We start from the raw sequence: 22,107 nt of genomic DNA, 5'->3' as shown, positions 1-22,107 counted from the left end.
TCATCAGATGGAAATAACCCATCTCACAGGGCTCCCCTACAACCCCCAAAGCCAGGGCATCATTGAACGTGCTCACCGCACCCTAAAATCCTATTTAATAAAACAAAGGGGAGGAGTCCAGGAGGCTCTGCCCTCAGTGCCACGAGTGACGGTTTCACTGGCACTCTTCACTCTCAATTTTTTAAATTTGGACAGTCAAGGCCATTCGGCTGCTGATCGCCACTGTTCAGGGCCTAACAGGCCCAAGGAGATGATTATATGAAAGGATGTCTTAACTGGACAGTGGAAAGGCCCGGATCCTATTTTAATAAGATCCAGGGGAGCTGTCTGTGTTTTTCCACAGGAAGAAAACAATCCATTCTGGGTACCGGAGCGCCTCACGCGAAAGCTCGTGACAGCTAAAGATGATCTTCCAACAGACACACCTGCTACTGCTGAAAGAATCAAGGACAGCGAGGAGGACCACTAATTCTACTCGAGTGGATTCATTGCCCACAGACTGGCTTTACCCTGGGTTTCTTCTGCCTTTTCTTACTTCAGATTGGGTGGGGGTCGGAATGTTTGGTGTAGCATTGTGTCGTGGCTTAGTGTTTTTTACTCTGGTTGTTCTGCAAACTCTATACCCAAAACAAACGTGACTAGGTCGCAATCGCGCAAGCACTAGCACCCTTGGAACAAGGATCGTCTCCCAAAAATTTGGTTATCCATGTTAAAAAATTGAAACAGACTGTGACACTCAGTCGATGCACCTCAGGGGTTTCACCCATTGCACTGAGTCGATGAGTGATCCAGGTTAATGTTGCCTTTGCCTAAACGGTTATGGTACCTAGACAGGAGGGTGACAGCTCTTGCACTCCCTGGAATTTTATTCCATTGCACGGGAATGAGTGTCACCTCCTTTCTGAGATGTGGTACCTAGACAGGAGGGTGACAGCTCTTGCACTCCCTGGAATTTTATTCCATTGCACGGGAATGAGTGTCACCTCCTTTTAAAAATCTTCTCCCCTAGCCCCTGCACCCAGAGGACTTGTTTCCATTGCACCTGGTGGGGTAAGGGAGTAATCTAAAGCTTTTGATCGCTTACTCCCCAAAGAAGGAGTTTGCTTGATCGAGCTTAGGGCCCTCTTGTACCGTGCTTATAGGCTTTTAGGCAGTTTTCATTTATTTATTTATAACAAAAAGGGAGATGTGGGGAGCCGAGACTCAGATGCCACTAGCTGGCGCTGACATCTCGCCCTCAAAACTTAAACCTCCAGGGTGCACGCGCAGATGCGTATACACGCTAAAGATTGCGTGAGCACGCTAAGGATTGCGTAGGCACGCCGGTAAGAGTGAGCAGCCAACCAGGGTATTGACACGTCACAAGGCCGCTAGCATAATGGTCCTAGTCATCAGGCGGGGTAAAAGTAAGCAGCCAGTCAGGGTATTCACACGTCACTCAGGTGCGACCCCGGCTTATATAAACAGCGCTACTCCGGGGCCCGCTCTCTCCTTCGATCTCTTCCTTCCCCGTTTCCCCGCCCGGGGCCGCGGCCCTCGGGAAGCCGCCCGCGCCCACGAGGTGGCAGGGTGGCCTCTCTCCCCTCTTCATCGCGTGACTAATAAAGTTTACTGCGGAAGGATTCCTGTGGTCGCGTGCGTTTCTGCCGGCGAAACATTCACGCGGCGGCTCCCAACAGAAAATATTCTGTTAGGGCAATGTTTAAAGCTCCATCACAGACACACACACACACACACACACTCACACACAAGACTTTAAAAATAGCAAAGACACTTCAAATAAATCCTTCAGGCCCACATGACTCAGAAACCTTCTCCCAGCTGCCAATCTCAACCTCCTGTCACAATGTCTGCTTTCAGCAACAGAAAGTATTTGGAAAGGCAACTCGCACAGACTGAGTTTTCTTCCTCTAGAAGGATTCTTCTCCCCCAGGGGATTAAGGGTTGGAGAACTATATCCTTAAGGCTGGACTTGACCCACACACCTGTCTATACCATGTTGGGGAGAGGTTGTAAGATTACTGTAAGATTACAGGACAAGAGCCAGACCCTGACGTCAGCCTGGAGAGGAGAGCGCCGTGTACGCACCCTGAAACACTGGATGTGAAAGTAGAGGTTCAGGGTCTCGATGATCATCGCCGCTCCTTTACCCAAAGCGAACCCACAGGAGGAGCACAGCTTCTTCCCGCTTACAGACCTGGGTCAGAAAAAAAAAAAAAAAAGACAGTGAGCCCTTCGGTTCCCACAACAGGCAACCTCATGCAAAAAATGGAAACATGGATTTCAATTAGCCATGAATGGGATGAGGAACACAGAACTGACAATGAAGACTTAAGCTGAAGGTGACAGGCTTCCACGGGGTGCTGAATCTGCTGTGTCTGTGGCAGCTTGAGATGGCCCAACATATGTCTACACAAGTCCTAATGACACTCGGATTTAGCTTGCCCAAGGTTCCAACCTGGCTTCCGCAGTGTCTTAGGGTTTCTCTTGCCGTGATGACGGAACACCATGACCAAAAATCTAGTTGGGGAGGAAAGGGTCAATTGGGCGTACACTTCCAGATCATAGCCCATCACTGGAGGAAGTCAGGACAGGAACCCAATCACGGCAGGAGCCTGGAAGCAGGAGCCGATGCAGAGGCCCTGGAAAGGTGCTGCTTCCTGGATGGCTCCTCATGGCCTGCTCGGCCTGCTTTCTTACAGGATCAAGGACCACCAGCCCAGGGAAGGCACCACCCACAATGGGCTGGGCCCTCTCCCACTGATCACTAACTGAGCAAATGCCTTGCAGCTGGATCCCATGGGAACATTTCCTTGACTGAGGCTCCGTTCTCTCTGATGACTCTAGCTTGTGTCAAACTGACACACAAAACCAGCCACTACAAGCAGTTTCCGTTAAAGGTTCATTGGCCTGCTAAGGCGGTTCCTTTTTACGAAGAGTCCATTGTAATAGAGGTATCTCTTCCGACCTCAGAGAGAGGGCTCTGAGTTCACAGTGTGCTGTCAAGTGCTCTCCTCCTACCCTCAAAAGGAGAGAGCTGGCCAGCCCATCTCTACTGTTTTCCAGAACAGAATCTGCCCGATGGGCACTTGTCTTCTGCCTATATTGTAAACTCTTGGGTCTGAATCCTTCTTCTACCTACAGTCCTGGACACCGTCCACCCACAGACTGGCGCTAAACCTGGCAGGCCCCACCAGGTGAGAGGGCAGAGTCAACTGCCCACCGCCGTTACAGGACCGTCCTCTCACGTCAGCCTCCCACCCACCAGATCAGCTCCCCACCATGGCCGCTGCTGCAGAGCTCTAGGAGGAACTTACAAGCGTGCACTGTCACCCGAAGGCCACAGTGGTACAGAGTGGACAGAGGAGACAGAAGGGCAGATGTGGAGAGCAGGAGGAGCTGTCCTCATTAAACCCTATTGATTAAGATGTCCCTCTGTCTTGCCATGAAAATAAATCTATCAGCTATCAGTGAAAACCACCGAGCCCTCAGTCATTTGTGCCCATGACAGATGGACATTTAGGCAGCTTTCAAAGATGGCACGAGGACCGACTAATGTCCAGAGCCGTGGGCAGAGAACTAGGGAGGGTGCCAAGAGAAGATGAGCTTCTGTTTCCCAGCCTCTCCCTGGTTCTCCGGAGGAGGCAGAAGCCCATTGCCCTCTCCAGGCTGAGAATCTTGGGAGGCAGAGATGCTGTTGAAGGAGCCCAGCAACTGTCTGGTGGAGTTCATTATTAGATTGTGGGTTCCACACGACGTCATTAAAACCTAATGGCCACGGGCAGCCAGCCCCACACAATGACTTTCTCTTCCCCATGCTGATGAAAGGGCAGGCAGATGGAGATGTTTCCCTGACTCCTCCCCTCTCCGTGTGCCTGTGGAAGGGATGTGGATGACAAGCCTCTCGGCATCACTTGGCAAGCTATGCCCATTAAGTGCCAGGACCGCAAAAACAGCCTCAGAAAGGCTTGCTGACCTCTTGTACCTGTTTGGTGACTGGCCAGGTGGGGTAGGAGAACAGGGGGAGAGGGGCCCAGCCCGGAAGTTGTCTCGAGGGCTTTTCCTGTAACATGGTAAAGGAGCCCACAGTTACAAAAAGTTAACAGAAGCCACAATGAAAGACATTTTAGCTTAAAAACAAAAACAAAACCGAAAAACCTCAAAGGAGCTTCCTACTGTCATCTTTTGCTTATTTGTTTTGAGACAAGGTCTCACAACGGTGCTCAGGCCTCAAACTTAGTCTTCTTCACTCTGCCGGTCAGAATACCATACTTGGTTTTTGTTTATTTTAGTCTTTTTGGAACAAAATTAGCAATTACGTCTAGAAGGAATGCACGTGCAAATGAAAACCACGCTGACAACTGCTGCTTAGACAGGAGAATACTGGTGGATTCGTTTCCACTTGAAAATGCTGGGCTGTGATTTAAGCTACTGATGGAGCTCTTCTTACATGCTGAGTTTCATGTGAAAACTGTGGGCTTAGTGGGACAGAAAGATGAATGAAGATACAGGGAGAAGCTCTTAAGGGCATCTCTGAAGCTCAGGGGAGATTTGAAAAAAAAAAATCACTTTCTGGTGAAGACCTTGCAAATAAAAAACATCCCACAGCTAGATTTCATGTGGCCACTTGCGCAAACAGGGCAGGCATTTCTTAGAGGAAGTGATTTTTAGCACTTCCTGTGTTAGATGGATGCAGTGAAGGTGGCGCTGAGACTGTATAACACTCATCAGGCCTAGAGAAATCAGAAGGGCCCCCATGTGGTGTTGCCCGCACATCACGCAGGCGCAGGGGCCGCCTAGGAGCCCTGTGTGGAGCCAAGTCGTCAGCTTTGAAAAGCTTAATGAGTGAAGAACTAGTTAGGACAGAGAAAAGAACAAAGAGAGAAAAGCTAGAACACACAGGCAAAGTCGCTTGACTAGCTTTGAGATCCCTGGAGGCCCCGCCCACCCCACCCTGCCCCGCCCTCCTCTGGGGACCCTTGTCTTCTCCAAAAGTCACACTTTCAAAATCTAAGCACCATGGCTCCAAAAGAAGGGGGGCAAAAAAAAAAAAAAGGCTGAAAATCACGCCATAACCACTCCAAGGACTATCTTGTTCATCTGAGCCCATGTTGGCTGCAGAGCCACAGATATCCTGCCCTGAAAGCGAGCCGAGATACCAGAGAAAGGCTGCAGCGGGGACTCAACAGGGTGCTGAGAAGAAAGAAGCACCGGGCGGGGACATCCTTGTGACCCACACCTGACCCACACCACAGTGTTGGTTATCTGTGAGGAAGGCAGGGGAATCTGTGAGGAAGGTCCCAGTCTCGTTCCCCCCTGAAAACGAGGCACCTAAGGCAGGGGAAAAACTGAGTCAACCTTGCTCAAGGTTCTGTGTAAGTGGCAGAGACAGTCAGGAATCCCGGCGGAATGACTGGATGAGGCGATAAGGCACGCCAGGATTTGGAAAGTGTGACTGCATGGCTTAACTGTGGTCCTCTAACACGTGACCCAGCCAAGATCCGTGGGAAAGACACACACCCTTCGCTGACCTCTTCATCTGTAAACTGGGATGAGCAACTCGTATCATTGGGAGGGCCCACCGAGAGGAGTAGTCTAAATTCTTTAAGTTCCCATCGTAGCGCTTCAAAATAATTAAATGGAGACAAAGCACAAGAACGCTGCTGACAGACAGTGTCTTATCTTACACTTCTCCCCTGTCTAAGTCAATCCATTTCCTTTTTTTTTTTAAAAAAAAAAGGAGTCCCCAAACCCCATCTTGTTTGTCTACTCACTTCTGCCTTTCCCCTGGAGACTCAATCTGATGGTTAACGCTTTTGTCCAGGGCCAGGGTCTTGGGCTTCACATCTTCCGACATGTTTGTTGACGGGTTTAGCATCTGTTGATTCTGAGGTGGATCTGAGACCAAGAAAGGAACATAAACGTGTTCAGAAAAGTCACTTCGATGCCTTCCTTTAAAGCGCTGATGCCTGCTGGTCCTCACAGTAATTCTGTGTGTGCTGGGTCGCGCAAGTATCTCAATCTGGCCGGGAAGTCAGATCTTCAAGAGCATTCCGGGGGCGAGGAGGGATTATGTTCAATGGGGGAACTGGGAAATTTGAGGGGTGCATGGTTTATGATAACTTAAAGGTTTCTTGTAAAGTCTCCTTTTGATTGAAAAAAAAATTTTATTTTATTTATTTTTATTTATTATGAGTCACATGTAGATCTGACTCGTATGCATGCAGTACCCATGCAGGCCACAAGAGGGCGTCATATCCTCCCTGGATCTGGAGTTACCGACAGTTGTGAGCTGTCTGTCATGTAAGTGCTGGGAATTGAAGCTGGGTCCTCTGAGAGGGCAGTCACTGCTCTTAACCACTCAACCATCTCTCTAGCCTCTCCCTTTAAATTAAAATGAAGTTACTTTTATTTATTTTGTGGGGAAGGAGCACATGCCACAGGTTTGTGTGTGTATGTATAACAAAGGACAACTTTTAGGAGCTGATTCTCTCTTTCCACAACAAGAGTCTTAAGGCTTGAACTCATGTCACTGGGCTTAGTGGCAAGCACTTTACTTACTGAGTCACCTTGCCAGCCACAAGTTTTTATTTTTTAAAATGCTAACGCCTGCTCACCCAGACCTGGATGACACTGTGCAGAGACTGGTCTCACGGTGGGAGCTTATGTTTTATATATTTAACAGAAGCTAAAGGTCAGAGGCCCTTGGAGAGAAAAGCGCAGGCAGCAGAGTCAGTTCTGGACAAGGGGAGGGGTTTGCAGGGACCTAAACACTGGGATTTGTCTCTTCGTTCTTACCCTGAGCTAGCTGTGCGTTTGTTCCACAGTGTGGGGCCTCAGCCTCTGTCCCCAGCTGCTGCTCCTGATGGATTCCTTTTGCCACGGAGTTTTCAGAGTCAGCTGAGGGCCCTTGAGTTAGGCTGCTAAACAAAAGAAAAAACAAAACAAAACAAAAAAACTTACTTCAGAGCAGAGATAAAACAACTGGAGCTAGCAGTTAAAAATCTAAGAAAAAAAAATAGACTGCTTATTCTTTTTATTTTAACCTAGATCCAAAACTATTACAAAATACTGTGCATTTTTAGTGCCCAGCAATTTAACAAGAAATTCAAGAAATAATCATTTCTGAGGTCTTCCCTGCCCACCAGGCTCTTCATACTAATCACCTCTAGGGAGTTGGCCCAAAGCTCCCAGATTTTCATAAGAGAGCAGTTATTACAGGCATCACTTGGAAGCCAGTCATAATGATGCACATCTGTAATTCTGGCACTCAGGAGGCAGAGGCAGAAGTTCAAGGCCAGCCTGGGATGCATAGCAATATATTATCTCAAAATAAATGAATACATAAATAATGAATCACTGGGGCCACTTGGGATCTCTGCACTGGTGGTTAAATTCCCCAGCCTTTCAGTGGCTTCTGTGTGCAAAGAAAGAGATTTGAGAAGAGAAAAGGAGAGTTTCTTGTGGCAAAGGGACCAGCCTGGAGAAAGCAAATAGCAAATTCACAGGTGATGCCTGTCTAAAGAACTGGCAAAAATGCATTTAGGGATCCTTCAAATCTTCCTGAACGTTCTCACTTCCTAGACTTTGAAGCAGTGTTACCTGGAAACAGATTAGGAGTACAGAGGGATTTAAATCCACATTCACACCCACAGTACATACCTTCTATCCCAAACAATGTAGGGAGGGTTAGTTTGTAGAAGGAAGCATATTTGAAGGTGGCCTCAGACTGAGGGACGGCAGGAATAAATCAAAGAAAGACCTGGCAGAGTCAGAGATAGGATATGCCCAACTCTCACAAGAACAGACAGGAAAGAGGAGCTACTTCAGGGTGTGGTAGAGTTGAGAGAGTAGAGTGGGGTAGAGAGAGAGAGAGTAGAGAAGACAACACGGTAGGGTAGGGTACAGTGGGGAGTTCAGAGCGAAGACAGGACACAGCAGAATTGGGTTTAGTACAGGCAGTTTGGGGCAGTTCAGTTCGCGGAGTTCAGAAGCAAAGCAACCCAGGAGAATCTGAGAGAAGCCACTTTGAATCAGTCAGCTTGTGTTGGAGTTTTGAGCCAGAACAGCTGAGTTGACCCAGTTCCAGAGTTCAGAAAGAACTAGAAAGGGTGAGTAAGTCTTGGAGGCTGAAAACATTCTAGACCTAGGTTAGCAGGTGGAGGCCAGAAGATGAAGCCTTCAAGGTCTGGGCTTGCAGAAGATTAGATTGTATGGAGGCTAGAAGCTTTCAGGCCTAGGGCTAGGGTTAGACAGACAGAAATGCTCTGGGGTCAGGCCAAGCCATGTATTTGTAATGCTTGGATATGGCTGTCATTGCATCCCCTCATCAGAGGAAATAAAATCAGCATTTGCACCAGTGACCCTGTCCATCTTGGTGCTCAATGTCTGATGCTGGCAGTACAAATCCTCACCAGAACTCTGCTCTCAGCCAGCCCATCTCCTCCACCAGTCTATGACATCTAGATAGCCTTTCTCCTCTTCGGGTCCCAGTGGAATGGTGTAAATGTGTTAGAGGGGCATGCGTGCTTGCTGATACCCTCTGGGACCTCACATCCAGAGCAAGCATGTTTCTTAAGGAGGATGCTGGTTGCAGACAGCTGCCAGCTTTCTGGGATTCCTGTAGATTTCCTCCAGATGAGGCATGGGTGGCTCTGATAGCCTGTAGCCCCAAGTCTGCTACTCTAGTCTGAAGTGTTCTGTGTGCTCTGGCGTTTCCGGATTCATTTTTGGATCTTCCATGGGACACCCTACAGTCCACATGTGAAGTGATTACCCACAACTGTTCGGACAGATTGGTTATTCTTCATATTATAACTCAGAGCAAAGGAGCTCATATCAGCGAGGACACCAGCAGCCAAGTTCACAGTGGAACCACAGGGAAGCCTCAGGACCTCGCTTCAACTTCTTTCTCATAGGATACATCCTCTGTTTCAAGACACTGAAAGCTTTAGGTTTTGAGTTGACAACAAGCCTCTTTGGTGATGTATACTACTTCCCTTGTTTAAAACATGTCTCCCTAATCAAATTACTTTACATTATTATTAAAACATTTGAACTTGATTATGTGCATTGTATGTTCAAGATGTGCACACACATCACAACACCCTTGCACAGGGCAGAGGATGGCTCTGTGGAGTTGGTCTCTCCTTCTTTTACGTGGTTTCTGGGGATTGAACTCGGGTTGGAGACCTGAAAGGCAAGTGCCTCGATCCTCTGACCCATCTCTCTGCCTCTTAAAATTAAATTTTTTTTTTTGAGATATGCTTTCACTATGTACCCAAAGCTGACCTCAAATTTATCACCCCTTTGCCTCTCCTGTCACCGCACCTGGCCTCGCCTATTTAAAAATAAGACTGTATAGATTGAAGAGTACAAGGATACTGAGTTCAGAGCCGATACAGCATGTTTAAACAGCATGGAACGCCTTGTTGGAGTGATTATTTTCAAGCAGTGGGGCCGCCTTCCTGGGAGCGAATGGCAGAGCCCAGCTTTGAGAATTCTCATGGACAGCAGGGAAGAACCAGTACCTGCCCTCCTCTAGCAGACCACTCTCCCTAGCCTTGAGCAAGGGGCCACTGTCATTCTCCTGGGAAGGAGTCTTCTGTCTTCTCTCTTCTTCCTTGTCCGGACAGTTTTCCAAGTCCATCTTATTCTGATGGAAAAAAAAAAAATTGGGATCATTTTGAACATACGTTTTAGACACACTCGACATTTATGACGATTAGATTTGACCATGGAATATCTAAAACCTACCTCCTACCCCCTTTCCTTTCTTTGAATAGTGAAAGTTTTCATTTACTTTTTTTTGCTCTAAATTTTAAAGAAATTATTAATATGTACCTTCTATACAAGTGAATGAGATTCCCCGTGGGCTTGCTTACAGTGTGCTCTGATCATAGCCACCCTGTCTGTCTTCCTCTGCCCCAACCCTGTTTTGTTAATCCCACTTCCCGCAATTCGAAGAACAGTCTTCTAAACTAATAGATCTCAAAATTACTCAGAATAAATGCGCTATCACGATCTTTCTAAAAATGATCACTAAAGCGATGGGCTGGGGAAGCCCCTTTCCAAACAAAACAAACGAAGCCCTGGGACTGCTTGCTCACCTGAGGACAAACGGCCTCTGTTATCCAGGGGTTATTTTACTTTGCGGGTCTGGTCATGTTTCTATCTAGCGGGTCCCTCCATCACCTTCCCTGGGGGATGAGTGGCCAACCAACCTCTAAAGGCTCTCTCCACCCTCCAGGACACGTCAAACTTGTGTGGAATTTTTGGTGTAAGAAGCTAGTTTTGAGCAGCTGCACGATGGGCTGCTGCGAAATAACACAGAGGAATGCATGGCATGGCGGGGAGGGGCGCGTGGCTCCGGAAAGAGAGCGCGGTCCTTGAGTTGGGCAGAAAGAAGGTTCCAGTGCATGGGTTCACGACTGGATGAGCCATCCAGGGCAGTGACTATTACTCTGCAGGGAGAAGCTTAGGGTTTGGTGATAGCAGGGACAGCATGCTGGATGCCATGGCCACGGAGGAGCTAATGTGGCTTTGGATGAATAGCCTGTCCTGGTTCTAAGACTCTAAGTGTGCTGGGGAAACGTGGCTTAAGTTATTGATGCCAAAAATTGGTTTTCATCAGTGGTCTTACCGTTGCCCCGCTGCCTTCAGTTGCAGATGAGGAAGTAGACAGCTGATCTGCAGAACTTGAGGAAATAGTGAACGGAACCACAGTGTCCTCAATTATCTTACGCTCCTAAGGCAAAGACAGGAGAGAATGAAACGAAGAAAAAAAAATTTTTTTTTTTTTTTTTTAAAAATCTGTCAAGAGAAAAAAATACATTAAGGAGCTATAGGAAAAAAAAATCGCCAGAACATAAACAAATAAAGCAGGGCATTAAAGAAATCTTATTTTCCAGAGCACAGAAAACAGATGACACCAAGTGGGGAGTGGTTTAGAACTTTGTACTGAGTTTACAGAGTTTAATCAGTGTTAGAGGAAAACACAGTTAAGGAACACCACTGCAGAGCTGATCGGTTAACAGGTTACTGTTGAAGGTAAAGTTTCCAACAAGATTGAGCACAACAACTAGATAAAACACCTTAGATGCCCACCTCCAATTTCTGTGCTGTGGCCTGTTTGTCGTTCAAAACATTAAACAGGATGCAACTGTCCTCCACAAATCCCTTTAGCGCGGTATAGTAAGTGTAGTCAGTAGGTAGGATGTATTTAGCTTCAATGCCAGCACTGCCCTACACAACTAACTCATTACCACCAAACGCCCTGGCTACAAGCAAGCACAGACACAAATAGACACGCTGCTGTTTTAAATGTTATCTAAGGTGGATCAAGAATCAGAAACTGGAGAACCACGACCACAGTGGCTCCCTGAGCACGGTTCAACCCATTCTCCCCATAGCCCACACAGTAGCAGGGTTCCTGTGGTCTGCTAGAACCCATCTGATGTGATTCTCTTCAAGAGACTGCTGGGACGGCTGGGAGAGTCAGACAGGACCGCAGGCACGCATGCGCTGCGGGACACAGATGTGACAGACTTCGGGGGATGGTGCCGACAGAGTCGCACTCTCCCTGGGAATTTCCTACCTCCTCGTAGTATCTGCGCTCTTCTTCCTCCACCTCCTTTTGGGCCTTTTCCCACTCTTCTTTCAGCTTATCTTGCTCCTTCTGATACCTCTCCTGTTACGGGATGTCCAAAGATCATTTTGGATTTTTTTTTTTATTTTCCTCTCCTAAAGCAGCGTGCACAACATGCTGCAAGCTGTTCGCCGTGAGTGAGCATTTGAAGTGTAATGTGTGCATACCATAAGAGAGAAATACCGTTCTGGATCATGCCTGCAGGTTGGGTTCAAGCGGCGGTTTAAATGAGGACTGTCCCCTGCTGACTCATGTGTCTGGACATTCGGTTCCCGTTAGTGGAACCTTCAGGAGGTGGAACTTTGCTAGAGGAAGTCTATCCCAGGGGCTGGGCCCCGAGGTCTCAGAGCCCTTCTTCACTTCCTGTTCTCGCTGCTTCCTGTGTGTGAATGAAATGTGACCACTTTGCCTCTTGACTGCCAGGCGGGCCTCCAGCGCCTGCTTGCTGTGCCTTTCCCTACCACAGTGGACTGCGGCCTCTCTGGAACTGTACGCCAAAATAAAACCTCTTCCCCAACTTGCTCTTTGTTGAGGTATTTTTTAATCACAGGAATAACAAAGTAACTAATATAGACACATTTAAAATCCCACAGGGAGCCACATTTCTGCTGTTGTGTTTTACAGGGTTTCTTTTCAGAGATAGAGACATTTGTGAAAGATGAAAAAAAAAATCTCCCTCAGCTTGGGTGGTCCCACACCTCAGCTTGGATAGGCGACATGGCTAGTTTGCCTCATCTGAGACTTTCAGATGTGAGTTTTGCTATTTCACTGGTAGAAATATATTGCTGGGCTGGGGACATAACTGTCTCGCATGTGCCATGAACTGGGATTGAACCTCATCCCTGCAAAGAGTAATCAACCAACCAACCAACCAAAACCAACTAACACTGCTGCCAATGAAGTTTAGTAAAGTATAAAAACCTGCCAGGTTTATAAGAAAGTCAGGGCAGAGACACCCAAAGAGCTCAAGACAACCATCAGCTGAGTGGCATAAGTACTCAGCTACCTCCATGGCAATGAGATGAGATCTTGGACTTAGGAGAGCCCATTACAATGCTTTGATGTGAGAACTTGCAACCTTGTGTTCAGAAATGATGCAATACTCGTCACCACTCCTGAGAGAAAATGAAATACTTGGAATAAGAATAGCATAAAAAAAAATATCCAGGGAGTCCCTGACCACTAATCAGAAGAAAAAAAAGAGATGATGTAAAGATTAAAATCAGTGTTTGAAATGAGAAGTGATCCCACGGCAATCTGCAGAATTGGTATTCTCCTGGTACCAGCAAAGGAGACATGGGTTTGTGCACACATGCTTCAACACTTAGGCTGGATTCTGTCCTCGGTGTGGTGCTAAGACAGCACTGTGAACCTCCCTGGAGGGGAAAAGTGTTGAGATGTCCCCAGACAGCAACTGTCATATCATGACTTAGGTGCAAAGGCTTCCATGGGGACATCTGTAGACTGGTGTCCGTGTTAATGTTAGTAGAGGCACTGCTGGCCAACCCACAGTGGGCTCTGTGGATACATATCAAAACTTATGATCAGAACCGCTTATTGCAGGAGCTGGGCGTGGCGGTGCATGCCTGTAATCCCAGCACTCAGGAGAGAGACAGGAGGGTCTCTGTAAATTCCAGACCACCCACGGTTACCTAGCAAGTCTCAGAAACAAATAAGAGACAGAAGGCAATTCCAAAAGCAAATCAATGAGCCCCTCACTCACCTCAAACATTCAGAATGGGAGTTCAGGGGCTCTTGTTATCGTTTCGGCAATCAAGGCCTACGCCTCTGCAGTTTTCAAAGGTACCAAGCTAGACTGCAGAGCTAAATCCAAGCAGTTGACTTTCCCACAGAGCCCACGTCCTTACCCATGGGAATCAGGGCAAACGGATTAGGACAAAATGGGTTTTAGGGTTGTAAAGGCTTAGGTTTGGGTCCAAACTTAATCGGCACCCATCAGCTATGTGACATCAGGCAGTAAGTCCAATCTCTGTGAGCCTTCACTGCTTCGACGAAGAATTGGCTGTTCTAGTGTGTTTCTGGCACACCCCAAGGGCACAAATAGGTCAGTTTCAAAGGTCACCAGGACACTTTGGGCATAAAGCAAATGGAAGCATGTTACTTTTTTCTCGGAATATTCCTAGAATTGATCATTAGCAGCTTTCACTGCTAATGAGAAATGGGATGATATTCCACTGGAGGAATTAGAATAATGTCAAATTTTAGTCTACCCAATTGCTATTGAGTAGCTAACGTTTGGGTAATTCAACCTCACTGCTTCTTGAACCGGAAATTGGTGGCTAAGGAGGTAATGAATACAGGTAAAATGACTCTTAATCACTGCTTAGAGTTTTTTTTGTTTGTTTGTTTTTTGTTTTTGTTTTTTTTTTTTTTTTTTAGTATTAATGTGAGTGATTCTCCCCAACTCCTTCTTATCCCTGGATCTGATGGCAGGAAGAATCAGGTCCAAGACTCCGTAGCCTGTGCACAAAGCATTGATAGACTCGGGTTTCTGAAAAGAACTGAACTCCATGTTTTCTGTGCTAAAAAATTTATTTGATGCAACAGATGTTAAGAGCTCACAGTTTCAGAACACAGGGAGATGAGCAGGCGGGTCCTACCTGGAGCAGACGCTCTTGCTCCTGCTGCCATTTCTCCTGTCGCCTGCGCTCCTCTTCTGGGTCCCATGCCCAGAACTTAAACTGCTCAGGAAAAACAAACAAAGAAACCCCGTGATCAGAACTGAGGCAGGTCCTCAAGGATTGGCCAGGGCAAGAGAAGACAATTAGCCCCCCACATGGTACCACCCAAGGGACATAGAAATAAATCTTGAGATATCTAAATGCCCTCTTTGGTGGCAGAAACCATTTCCCAAACTTAATCCCTTTTTACTCCGATTCCAAAATGCCAGGTTGGTTCTATGCCGCCATGCCTTCTATGGATAATGGAAACTCGTAGGGATTAACTGTGGGAACAAGAAGGCTTTGCTCCATTTCTCCCAGAAGGATGTCTTAAAAGACTCCATGTTCCTGAGCAAGATGCTCACTGTGCATGCTTACGAATAGGGACGAAAGCATCATCTAAGAACCAGAGTCTGCTACACCTGAAACGGACCCTTTATACCACTATTGCTTTCCACGGCAGCTTTCCCCAAAGTGGTCAGCATCACCCGAAAGCAAGATGAGTGGAGCCCCAGCCCTAAGGGCAGCATAATAAACACTCAAACCCAAAACTGAGCACAAACAAAGCCTTCAGAGGAGGTTTTAGCAAGTTGGAGAACAAACAAGAACACAGCTTCTCCATCTGAATCCATGGACTCTCTCACTTGCTCCACTTTCCACAAGCAGGAAGTCTTCTTGCAGTATGTCTTTTTGCAGTGCCTTTTCCTCTCCATCCCCACCCAGGACCACACAAATAGTTTGACATCTTTGCTGTCTACGTAGTTTAAGATGGGAGCCAACAGGTTATATCCTTCTCTTCAGCATCATGTGGTGACTCTAGCTTTGGAGTCATTCTAGGGTTCTTAGCTCCTAGGAGACTCGGGATTACCATCATTGGGTCATGACGGAAACTTCACATATGGTTCCCAGTTATGAAATGTGGCTGGAGCTCTCAAGGCTATGTGACAAGTGCTAGCCCACTCTACGTGGTCACAAAGGGAGAAAATTCGCCTGTAGATACTGAGTGACACCGGCTATGGGAAGCATCTGGGACTGGTCAGCAGAGGGAGGGGTCATTCCTGTATCAGGCACTATATAGTGGCAATTATATAATGATTTCAATTAAGGCTCACAACTGCCCTGAAAGAACACTATTTGAGTCTCACTGAACAGTCAAGGAAGATTAAATGGGGAGGATTTATAAATCACCTCCAGTGTTACACATACTAGCCCAGGCTAGTAAACGTGGGCTCAGGGATGGAAAGTGTTGTAGATATGAACATGTTTTTGCTTTAATCCCAGGTATAGGGTGTGGGACTGATTCAGAGAATCCACAGCAGCAAACTATTTGCCTCTTGCAGGCTCTGAGAGGAGCTCTTTTTCAGCTGCAGACAGTTAAATCTGAGGACTCTGGAGAGAGAATAAATGCCAGAGCCCAGAGAGGGTTGGGGAGCTCTGAGAAAGAACCAGGCTGCTGCTGCTGCTTTGCCCCATTGGCTCCTGTTGCTGTTGATGCAATGAGACAGGAAGTTGGAGATCTCCTGAAGCCAGGATTGAACTGGCTCCAAGCAACCCAATGACGACCCTAACCAGCAGGAAACAGCTAAGAGAACTGCACCCCCTCTCCCACTAACCCTTTTTCTTTCCTACCTGATTTTAGGGTGTTGGAAGGGATTAGGGTGGAGTAGGGAAAGGAGCTATAAGAAATGTAATAGAAGAGTTTTTAAAAAGTACGCCAACAGGAAAGAAATAAGCATTTTGTTTCCAGGTGGGACAGGATAACTACCGCACATAACAATCCATGCCTTTAAAATCTACTGGGAAGCATTAAATTGTTTCAAAATAAAAAGTTTTGGATCTCAGCTTTGGTTGAATGCTCTTTAAGAAAATCAGATATAAGTTAAAAATCAGTGTAAGTGCATGACTTTGCTCTTTAAGAGGGAATACTTACAGGTGTGGTCACAGGGGACTTTTCACTGCTTGGAGAATCTGCTATGCAGAAGAAAAGAAAGAAAAGAAGGCGTTGACATGAGCAGCGTCTGGCTGTGTCGGCCTTTTGATGCTCTCAGCCGAGTGCAGTTCCCGTGTTAACTTCGGCAGCATTAGAGAGCCACAGTAAAGCAGAGCCGTGGCAGGTTGGGCCCATCACCAAAAGGAACAAAGCGCATACCGAATCATGCAGCGCCAGGTACCAGGGTCTAGGAAGGGACCACTGCAGCTATTAGTGCTGGATCTTAGTACACCTTGCATTCTGGAGGAGGGAGTAGGACCCCCCAACCGTCTGACATGAAGAAGTACCACAACCAAGAGGCCAGATGGCATCCAGGAAGAACAGAGAGCGAGACACAGTTAACAAGAGCACCGCGTTTGTGGCTTCTGGCCTTAGTTTGAAAGGGGGAAAGGGCCAGGCGGTGTGGACAGTGTTATTTCTTTGGCATCTTAGAATCAATACAAGGTTCTGGGAAATTCCGCCCGACGTTAGCACAACAGGCACCGATGCCAAAGAACCAGCTCGTTGCTAACTGTGTGTCACAAACACGTCCCCCCTCTAAAGAAAAAACAAAATCTTAGATCAGAAGTGAAGACAAATTCCAGACACCATTGGTTGCCCCAACATGGATTCTTACAGAAAAGAAATGCAGCTACCCAGTGTGTCCTTTACCTGACTGGGAGAAAAACTGGCACCGACGCCAAGAGTTCTGAACTCTCAGCGGAACACTGGCACTGCCAGGCAGCTCTAGATCAGATGGCAGAAATAGAACAAACAGAAATCCATGAAACTGGGTGAGAACTGAGCAGAGCACATGCCCGCAAGTCAAAGAAGGGCCAGTTGTGGTTGACCCAGGAACTGGATGCCTCTGGACCTCACAGGTAAAACATCTCACCAGAATGCACACAAAACCTGATGATACGGGCAATGGGCGGTAGAACCGGCCAGCCTGTGTCCTGCTGTGTGGCTGCTGAGTGGAAGTTTTGGGGCCTGTAAATAGTAGGGGTATTTCTTAAGGGTTAACGTTCAAGCTGACGTAGCAGTTTGCTATGCAGGGACAACTCTAGGAAAGTATAAAAGGCAGCAGAGATGTGGTGGGGACTGTGACGTCATCCACAGCACACCTGAGAGAAGGGTGGCTTGCTTCATTTCACACCTACAGACAGGTGCACGTCGGTGTCAGCCTGTCATGCCCCAAGCACACAGAACTCCTGGCAAGTATTTGCACCCTACACACGGGGCTCTGCTACTTCCATTCCCAGAGCAATGAACACTGCAGGTTAGAGCCCATGATTTATGGAAACCCAGCTTGGACATAGCTTTCCTGTTTCCAGAGAGCTAGATAAAGGGAATCAACCAGCTCGTACAGTATTTTATGAATGTTTCAGAGTGTTGAAGGACTGACTGTATTATTGCCCACGTGTGTGTTTGGTGGGGGGGGGGGGAGAGGACCTGTGGAACCTTTCTCAGGTTGACAGATCTGTATGAGCATCTATAAATAGATGACTTCAAAGAAATTGGGGCGACACCAACTTCTGGCAGGGGGAGAAGGGATTTATGAGGTGTGCCTCCCGGGCTTTTGGTTCCTTTGGACTAGATGCTGGAATCCATGCTACTCACTTAGGTGTGCACCAACTTCTTCTATCTGGGACATAACCCATGACTTCCCTCGCCACACTCCAACCAAAGACCAGCACTCCTTCAGTGGTTACATTTATTGGAGGAACTTTGCAGTCTAAATAAGCAGGACAGTCTGTTTCATATCCATGGGCAATGTTTTTGAGGCCCCATTTACATAAATTGTTCAAGTCATGGCTCTCAGGTTGGGATTCCTGGGCTGCCACAGCAGGATCACCTGGACACGTGGACTTCCTGGGAGTACAGCTAGAGCCTCTGACCAGATCTACAGGGCCAGGCTCTGAGGATCGGGCACCAGCCCTGCAGGCTCACACTCCTGTTTGAGAACTACTGCTCAAGCCGCACCACTGTCATGCCATTTCTTTGGGAGAGGGTGTGCAAGAAGAGTTTATTATCTGTGCCTAGCATTTGGTCCATATTCCCACCTTTATTGCTATCATTCTACAATCACTAAATCCAAATCTCTTAAAAACCAGTGTGTGATTATTTCTACTTGACCAGTGGTTAGACCTTAGGGAAAACTGAAAGAGGAAGATGATGTATCGACGAACTCGATGGGCGAGGGTTTGAACCCAGGTGTTCTGTCTCCAGCGCACACACTTAAAATCAGTGTTCACGAACCACATGTCATAACAGAACAAGTGCCTGCCAAATCCAGTTCTCCCTGGAGGAATTACCTTTAAAACATGCCAGTGCTATGAAAATTTATTTCTTAAGTTATTCACCTTGGATAAAACATGAAGTAAAGCTCCTTAATTCAATAGCAATTTCTTAAAAACAGAGTGCTTCATGGAGTGCTTCATATCAAGACTAACTGATATGGCTTACATATTTATGCTTACTATATTTCTTAGTTACATAGTTATAAAGTGCTAGAAATGGAGCACAATCACAATGTCTAAATATGGCCAACTGGTTAACCTAGTTGTGAAATTTTATTTTCATTACTTTTTTTTCCAGGACTGAAAATTTGGGGTTAAATGCTTTGGAGGTAGTGCTGCATTTGCTTTTACATCACTGCCTAGTTTCCTACCGGACGCTCTTTGTTTTGTATGGGGAGCCCCAAAACGATCAACCAAAGTTAAAGAAGACCAACTCAGATGGTACTAACCGGTGACCCTAAATAGCTTTAAAAGAGAAATAATAATAAACCATGATGACAAAGTCCACATCATCCTCTCTGACAGATCAGATTTATACACTAAGGAAAAATGTCAACCAAGAGGCACTCAGAGCCTCTGGGCCTGCCTTCCAAACTAACTCTTTACAGTCCAGAGCACTTGCATTGGCACAGCTTTGGTTTGTCCACTCTGAGGAATAATCCCAAGGATGGCAGGATCCTTGGAATGCCATCTTCCCCAGTTCACATCCCTAAGGGTCCTTTGTGATAGTGTGGGCTTTTGGGTTTCCCATGAGGATAAAGGACATAAAGTTGTGTTCTTAAGGAATAAAGGGGTGACTTTATAACCCATCTACGGTTCACAAAGTTGGAGCCAGCAATATCTGAAGACTTTCACAGAAGCTTAACCCCCATATTTCTAGAAGCTGCCCTTACTCACATTATATCAAACATTAAAATATGGCAAATACACAAAAACACATTAACATACAACCCAAGTTATGTTACATCTTAAACATATTAAAACATATCCTTAGTGTATGTACATAATCACATACATACTAAAGATGGATCTTTAAATGTTCCATGTATTTTATTTTTCATTTTTGAAAATATCAAATGTTCTTATTATGAATAATTTTTTGAAAGAGTAAAATTTTGGCTGAGTAAGCGTGGTAATCATATGTGCACCCCAGACTTACTATAGAACAAAAACCAAGTTTATATAATAAAAATGAGTTGAGCTATCATTTTTAATTATCTTGTCATACTTTGTAGCCAAGACAAAACAAGTTTGAAGAAGGTCTCAACGCGTATTTAAACCCTGTTTTACCCATAATGCCTGGCTGACCAGGTAGACTTAGTGGCTGGAGTTCCTGCGGTCAAACAAAAGAATGCATCTCAGCTTCCCAGTCTGAAATTCGTAATTCAGACCCTGGGGACAGCTAAAGGAACATCACCTCAAGGATGCAACCAGCTTTCCACAAGAAGAGTGTTTTACCACAGGGAGCCCAGCAGGCTCTGAAGATCTGAGATAATGCCTTTCCCCCACCTTACCTTGAGAACTGAGATTTGGCAAATGCAGTTGGTTGGTTTCTGGCATTTTGTCAAGAAACGGAAACGTCAAGGTTGCTTCAGGTTCTGGGGATTTTGGCTTTGCCACCTGTGCAACAGCAACAGACATAAACATTAGGAAGACTGTCCATCAATTAACCCACGGAGCTTACAACAGCAGTATTTAAACAATCAGTACGCTTAAATATTTAATCTTACAATAGAATTTTGTTTTGCTTCCCTAATGAGTTTTCACACTTTTTTTTGAATCAACAGAGTGGTTGATTTTTCTTAGAAATTAATGTGGTGATACCTTTCTTCAACCTCAGAAGGCATTTGGAGCCTTCCCTCCCTCCCTTCCTTCCTTCCTCTTTCTTTTTTCTGTTTTTGGCCATGGTTTTACTATGTAGGCCTGGCTATACCTTGTTAGGTATATCAGACTAGCCCTGAACTATCTACCCGGTACTGCCTCCTGAGTGCTGAGATCAAAAGCATGCTCCACCACTCTAGGCTTCAATTCTCGGTATTCACATTCTGCTCAACTTGTCAGAAAATGGACTATTCCACAAAAGATGCTTAAAACCACTGCTTCTGTAAGGCAGTGCCTCTCTCAAAGGACATTATTCTAACAGTACACCACCACTCCACAAAGTTATGCAACACACAATATTCTTTGCCTGTTGACAAGGAGATACTTCTAAAAATAGCCAGTATCAAACAATGCCACCACAGCGGTGTCCTTGGATTTGGCATTTTAAAACAAACCCATTTACCATAAATAAGACTCTAGGTACGAATTACATTTAATAAGAGCCCACTGTATCATAATAATTCTTGCTACCCAGGGGTACCAGACAACATCATTGCTAAGAAGTAGGCATGCAATGGAAAGAGACTATTTAGTAAGATGTCGGCCTAAGAAACAAAGCAGCAAGTTTACACACAGCTAGCTAAAGCCTAAATTTAACAGGATTCTACAATATGTTTACATTTAAATAAAATCAAGTGTCTTTAAGATGAAATGAAAGTTGTAATGCCGAAAGTATTACTGATACAGAACGGCATGTGTCAGTTACCTGCCCCTTTCTCATTCTATTTCTTTGTATATTTAACAAATGTGTTTGTATATTCTATGGTATGGTATTTGATATTTATAATGCAAATGTCCATGTTTCTCTTTCTCTCTGTGTATATAGCTGTAATCTGAACAGGAATGGCTCCTATAGGCTCAAACATTCAAAACCATGGAATGGTTTTGAGAAGGATTAGGAGGTCTTAGCGGAGGTGCTGTGTCATTTGGGGTGGGCTTTGAGGTTTCAAAGGCCCACACCAGGGCCAGTTTCTCTGTCTGTCTGTCTGTCTGTCTGTCTGTCTGTCTGTCTGTCTCGGCTTCTTGCTTGCAAGTCAGACGTAAGCTCTCAGCTCCTGCTCCAGAACGATGCCTGCCTGCTTGCTGCCACTTCCTGCCATAATGACCATGGACTCTTCTCTGAAACTGTAGGCCAGCCCCTGATTAAATGCTTTCTTTTATAAGTTGCCTTGGTCATGGAAAAGAGATAACAGTAGGTGTGTTTGTGTTTGTGTGTGTGTGTGTATGTGTGTGTGTGTGCGAGCTGTTTAACAGTGAACACGCAGTGTAATTTTTAGAGAGAACTAGAGATTGAAGACAGGAGAACAGATCAGGTGAGAAAGCTAGCTGCCCTCATGACTGCTGGCCGCCCCGGGAGTGGTGTTAACCTCTGATCCCATCGTAATTTCACCTTCTGTGACAGCACTAACTCCACCTTCCCACTCATTTCGTTTTCTGGCTTCTTCTGGTCTTGCTCTTCTGGCACTTCATTCTTCACCTGCGGGCTGGAGGGAAACTCTACCAAGGCCACTGTTGGGCTGCATCGCGTCACAGTTGTTGTAAAATGCTGTGGCTCTGGAGGGAGGCCATGCATGGAAACAGAAGAAAGACAGAATCACACAGAGGACCGTTTTCTTTCAAAGTCACAAC

At 46.1% G+C, this 22,107-nt stretch overlaps 1 protein-coding gene across 24 annotated transcripts in view; it reads right to left on the bottom strand.

Annotated features, from left to right (window-relative positions):
* The window catches only part of Limch1 (LIM and calponin homology domains 1), a 313,519-nt gene that overhangs the window by 13,152 nt on the left and 278,260 nt on the right, over nt 1-22,107 (bottom strand). For 4 of the 24 annotated variants that reach the window (XM_060380702.1, XM_060380699.1, XM_060380705.1 and 1 more), the window contains 10 exons: nt 21,869-22,032; nt 20,112-20,217; nt 16,259-16,299; nt 14,269-14,349; nt 11,597-11,689; nt 10,643-10,747; nt 9,531-9,655; nt 6,799-6,920; nt 5,775-5,898; nt 2,089-2,197 (listed from right to left, as the gene is read on the bottom strand). In XM_060380702.1, coding sequence (XP_060236685.1) covers nt 2,089-2,197; nt 5,775-5,898; nt 6,799-6,920; nt 9,531-9,655; nt 10,643-10,747; nt 11,597-11,689; nt 14,269-14,349; nt 16,259-16,299; nt 20,112-20,217; nt 21,869-22,032 — 1,070 coding nt within the window. Of the gene's footprint in view, nt 1-2,088; nt 2,198-3,976; nt 4,064-5,774; nt 5,899-6,798; nt 6,924-9,530; nt 9,656-10,642; nt 10,748-11,596; nt 11,690-14,268; nt 14,350-16,258; nt 16,300-16,969; nt 17,045-20,111; nt 20,218-21,868; nt 22,033-22,107 lie in introns of all 24 variants that reach the window. The other 20 variants (XM_060380695.1, XM_060380706.1, XM_060380690.1 and 17 more) reach the window with 15 other exon arrangements.

Source organism: Meriones unguiculatus, chromosome 3 (genome assembly GCF_030254825.1).
Source record: "Meriones unguiculatus strain TT.TT164.6M chromosome 3, Bangor_MerUng_6.1, whole genome shotgun sequence".
Taxonomy (NCBI): Eukaryota; Metazoa; Chordata; class Mammalia; order Rodentia; family Muridae; genus Meriones; species Meriones unguiculatus.
This window is presented reverse-complemented; position numbering and strand designations above follow the sequence as displayed.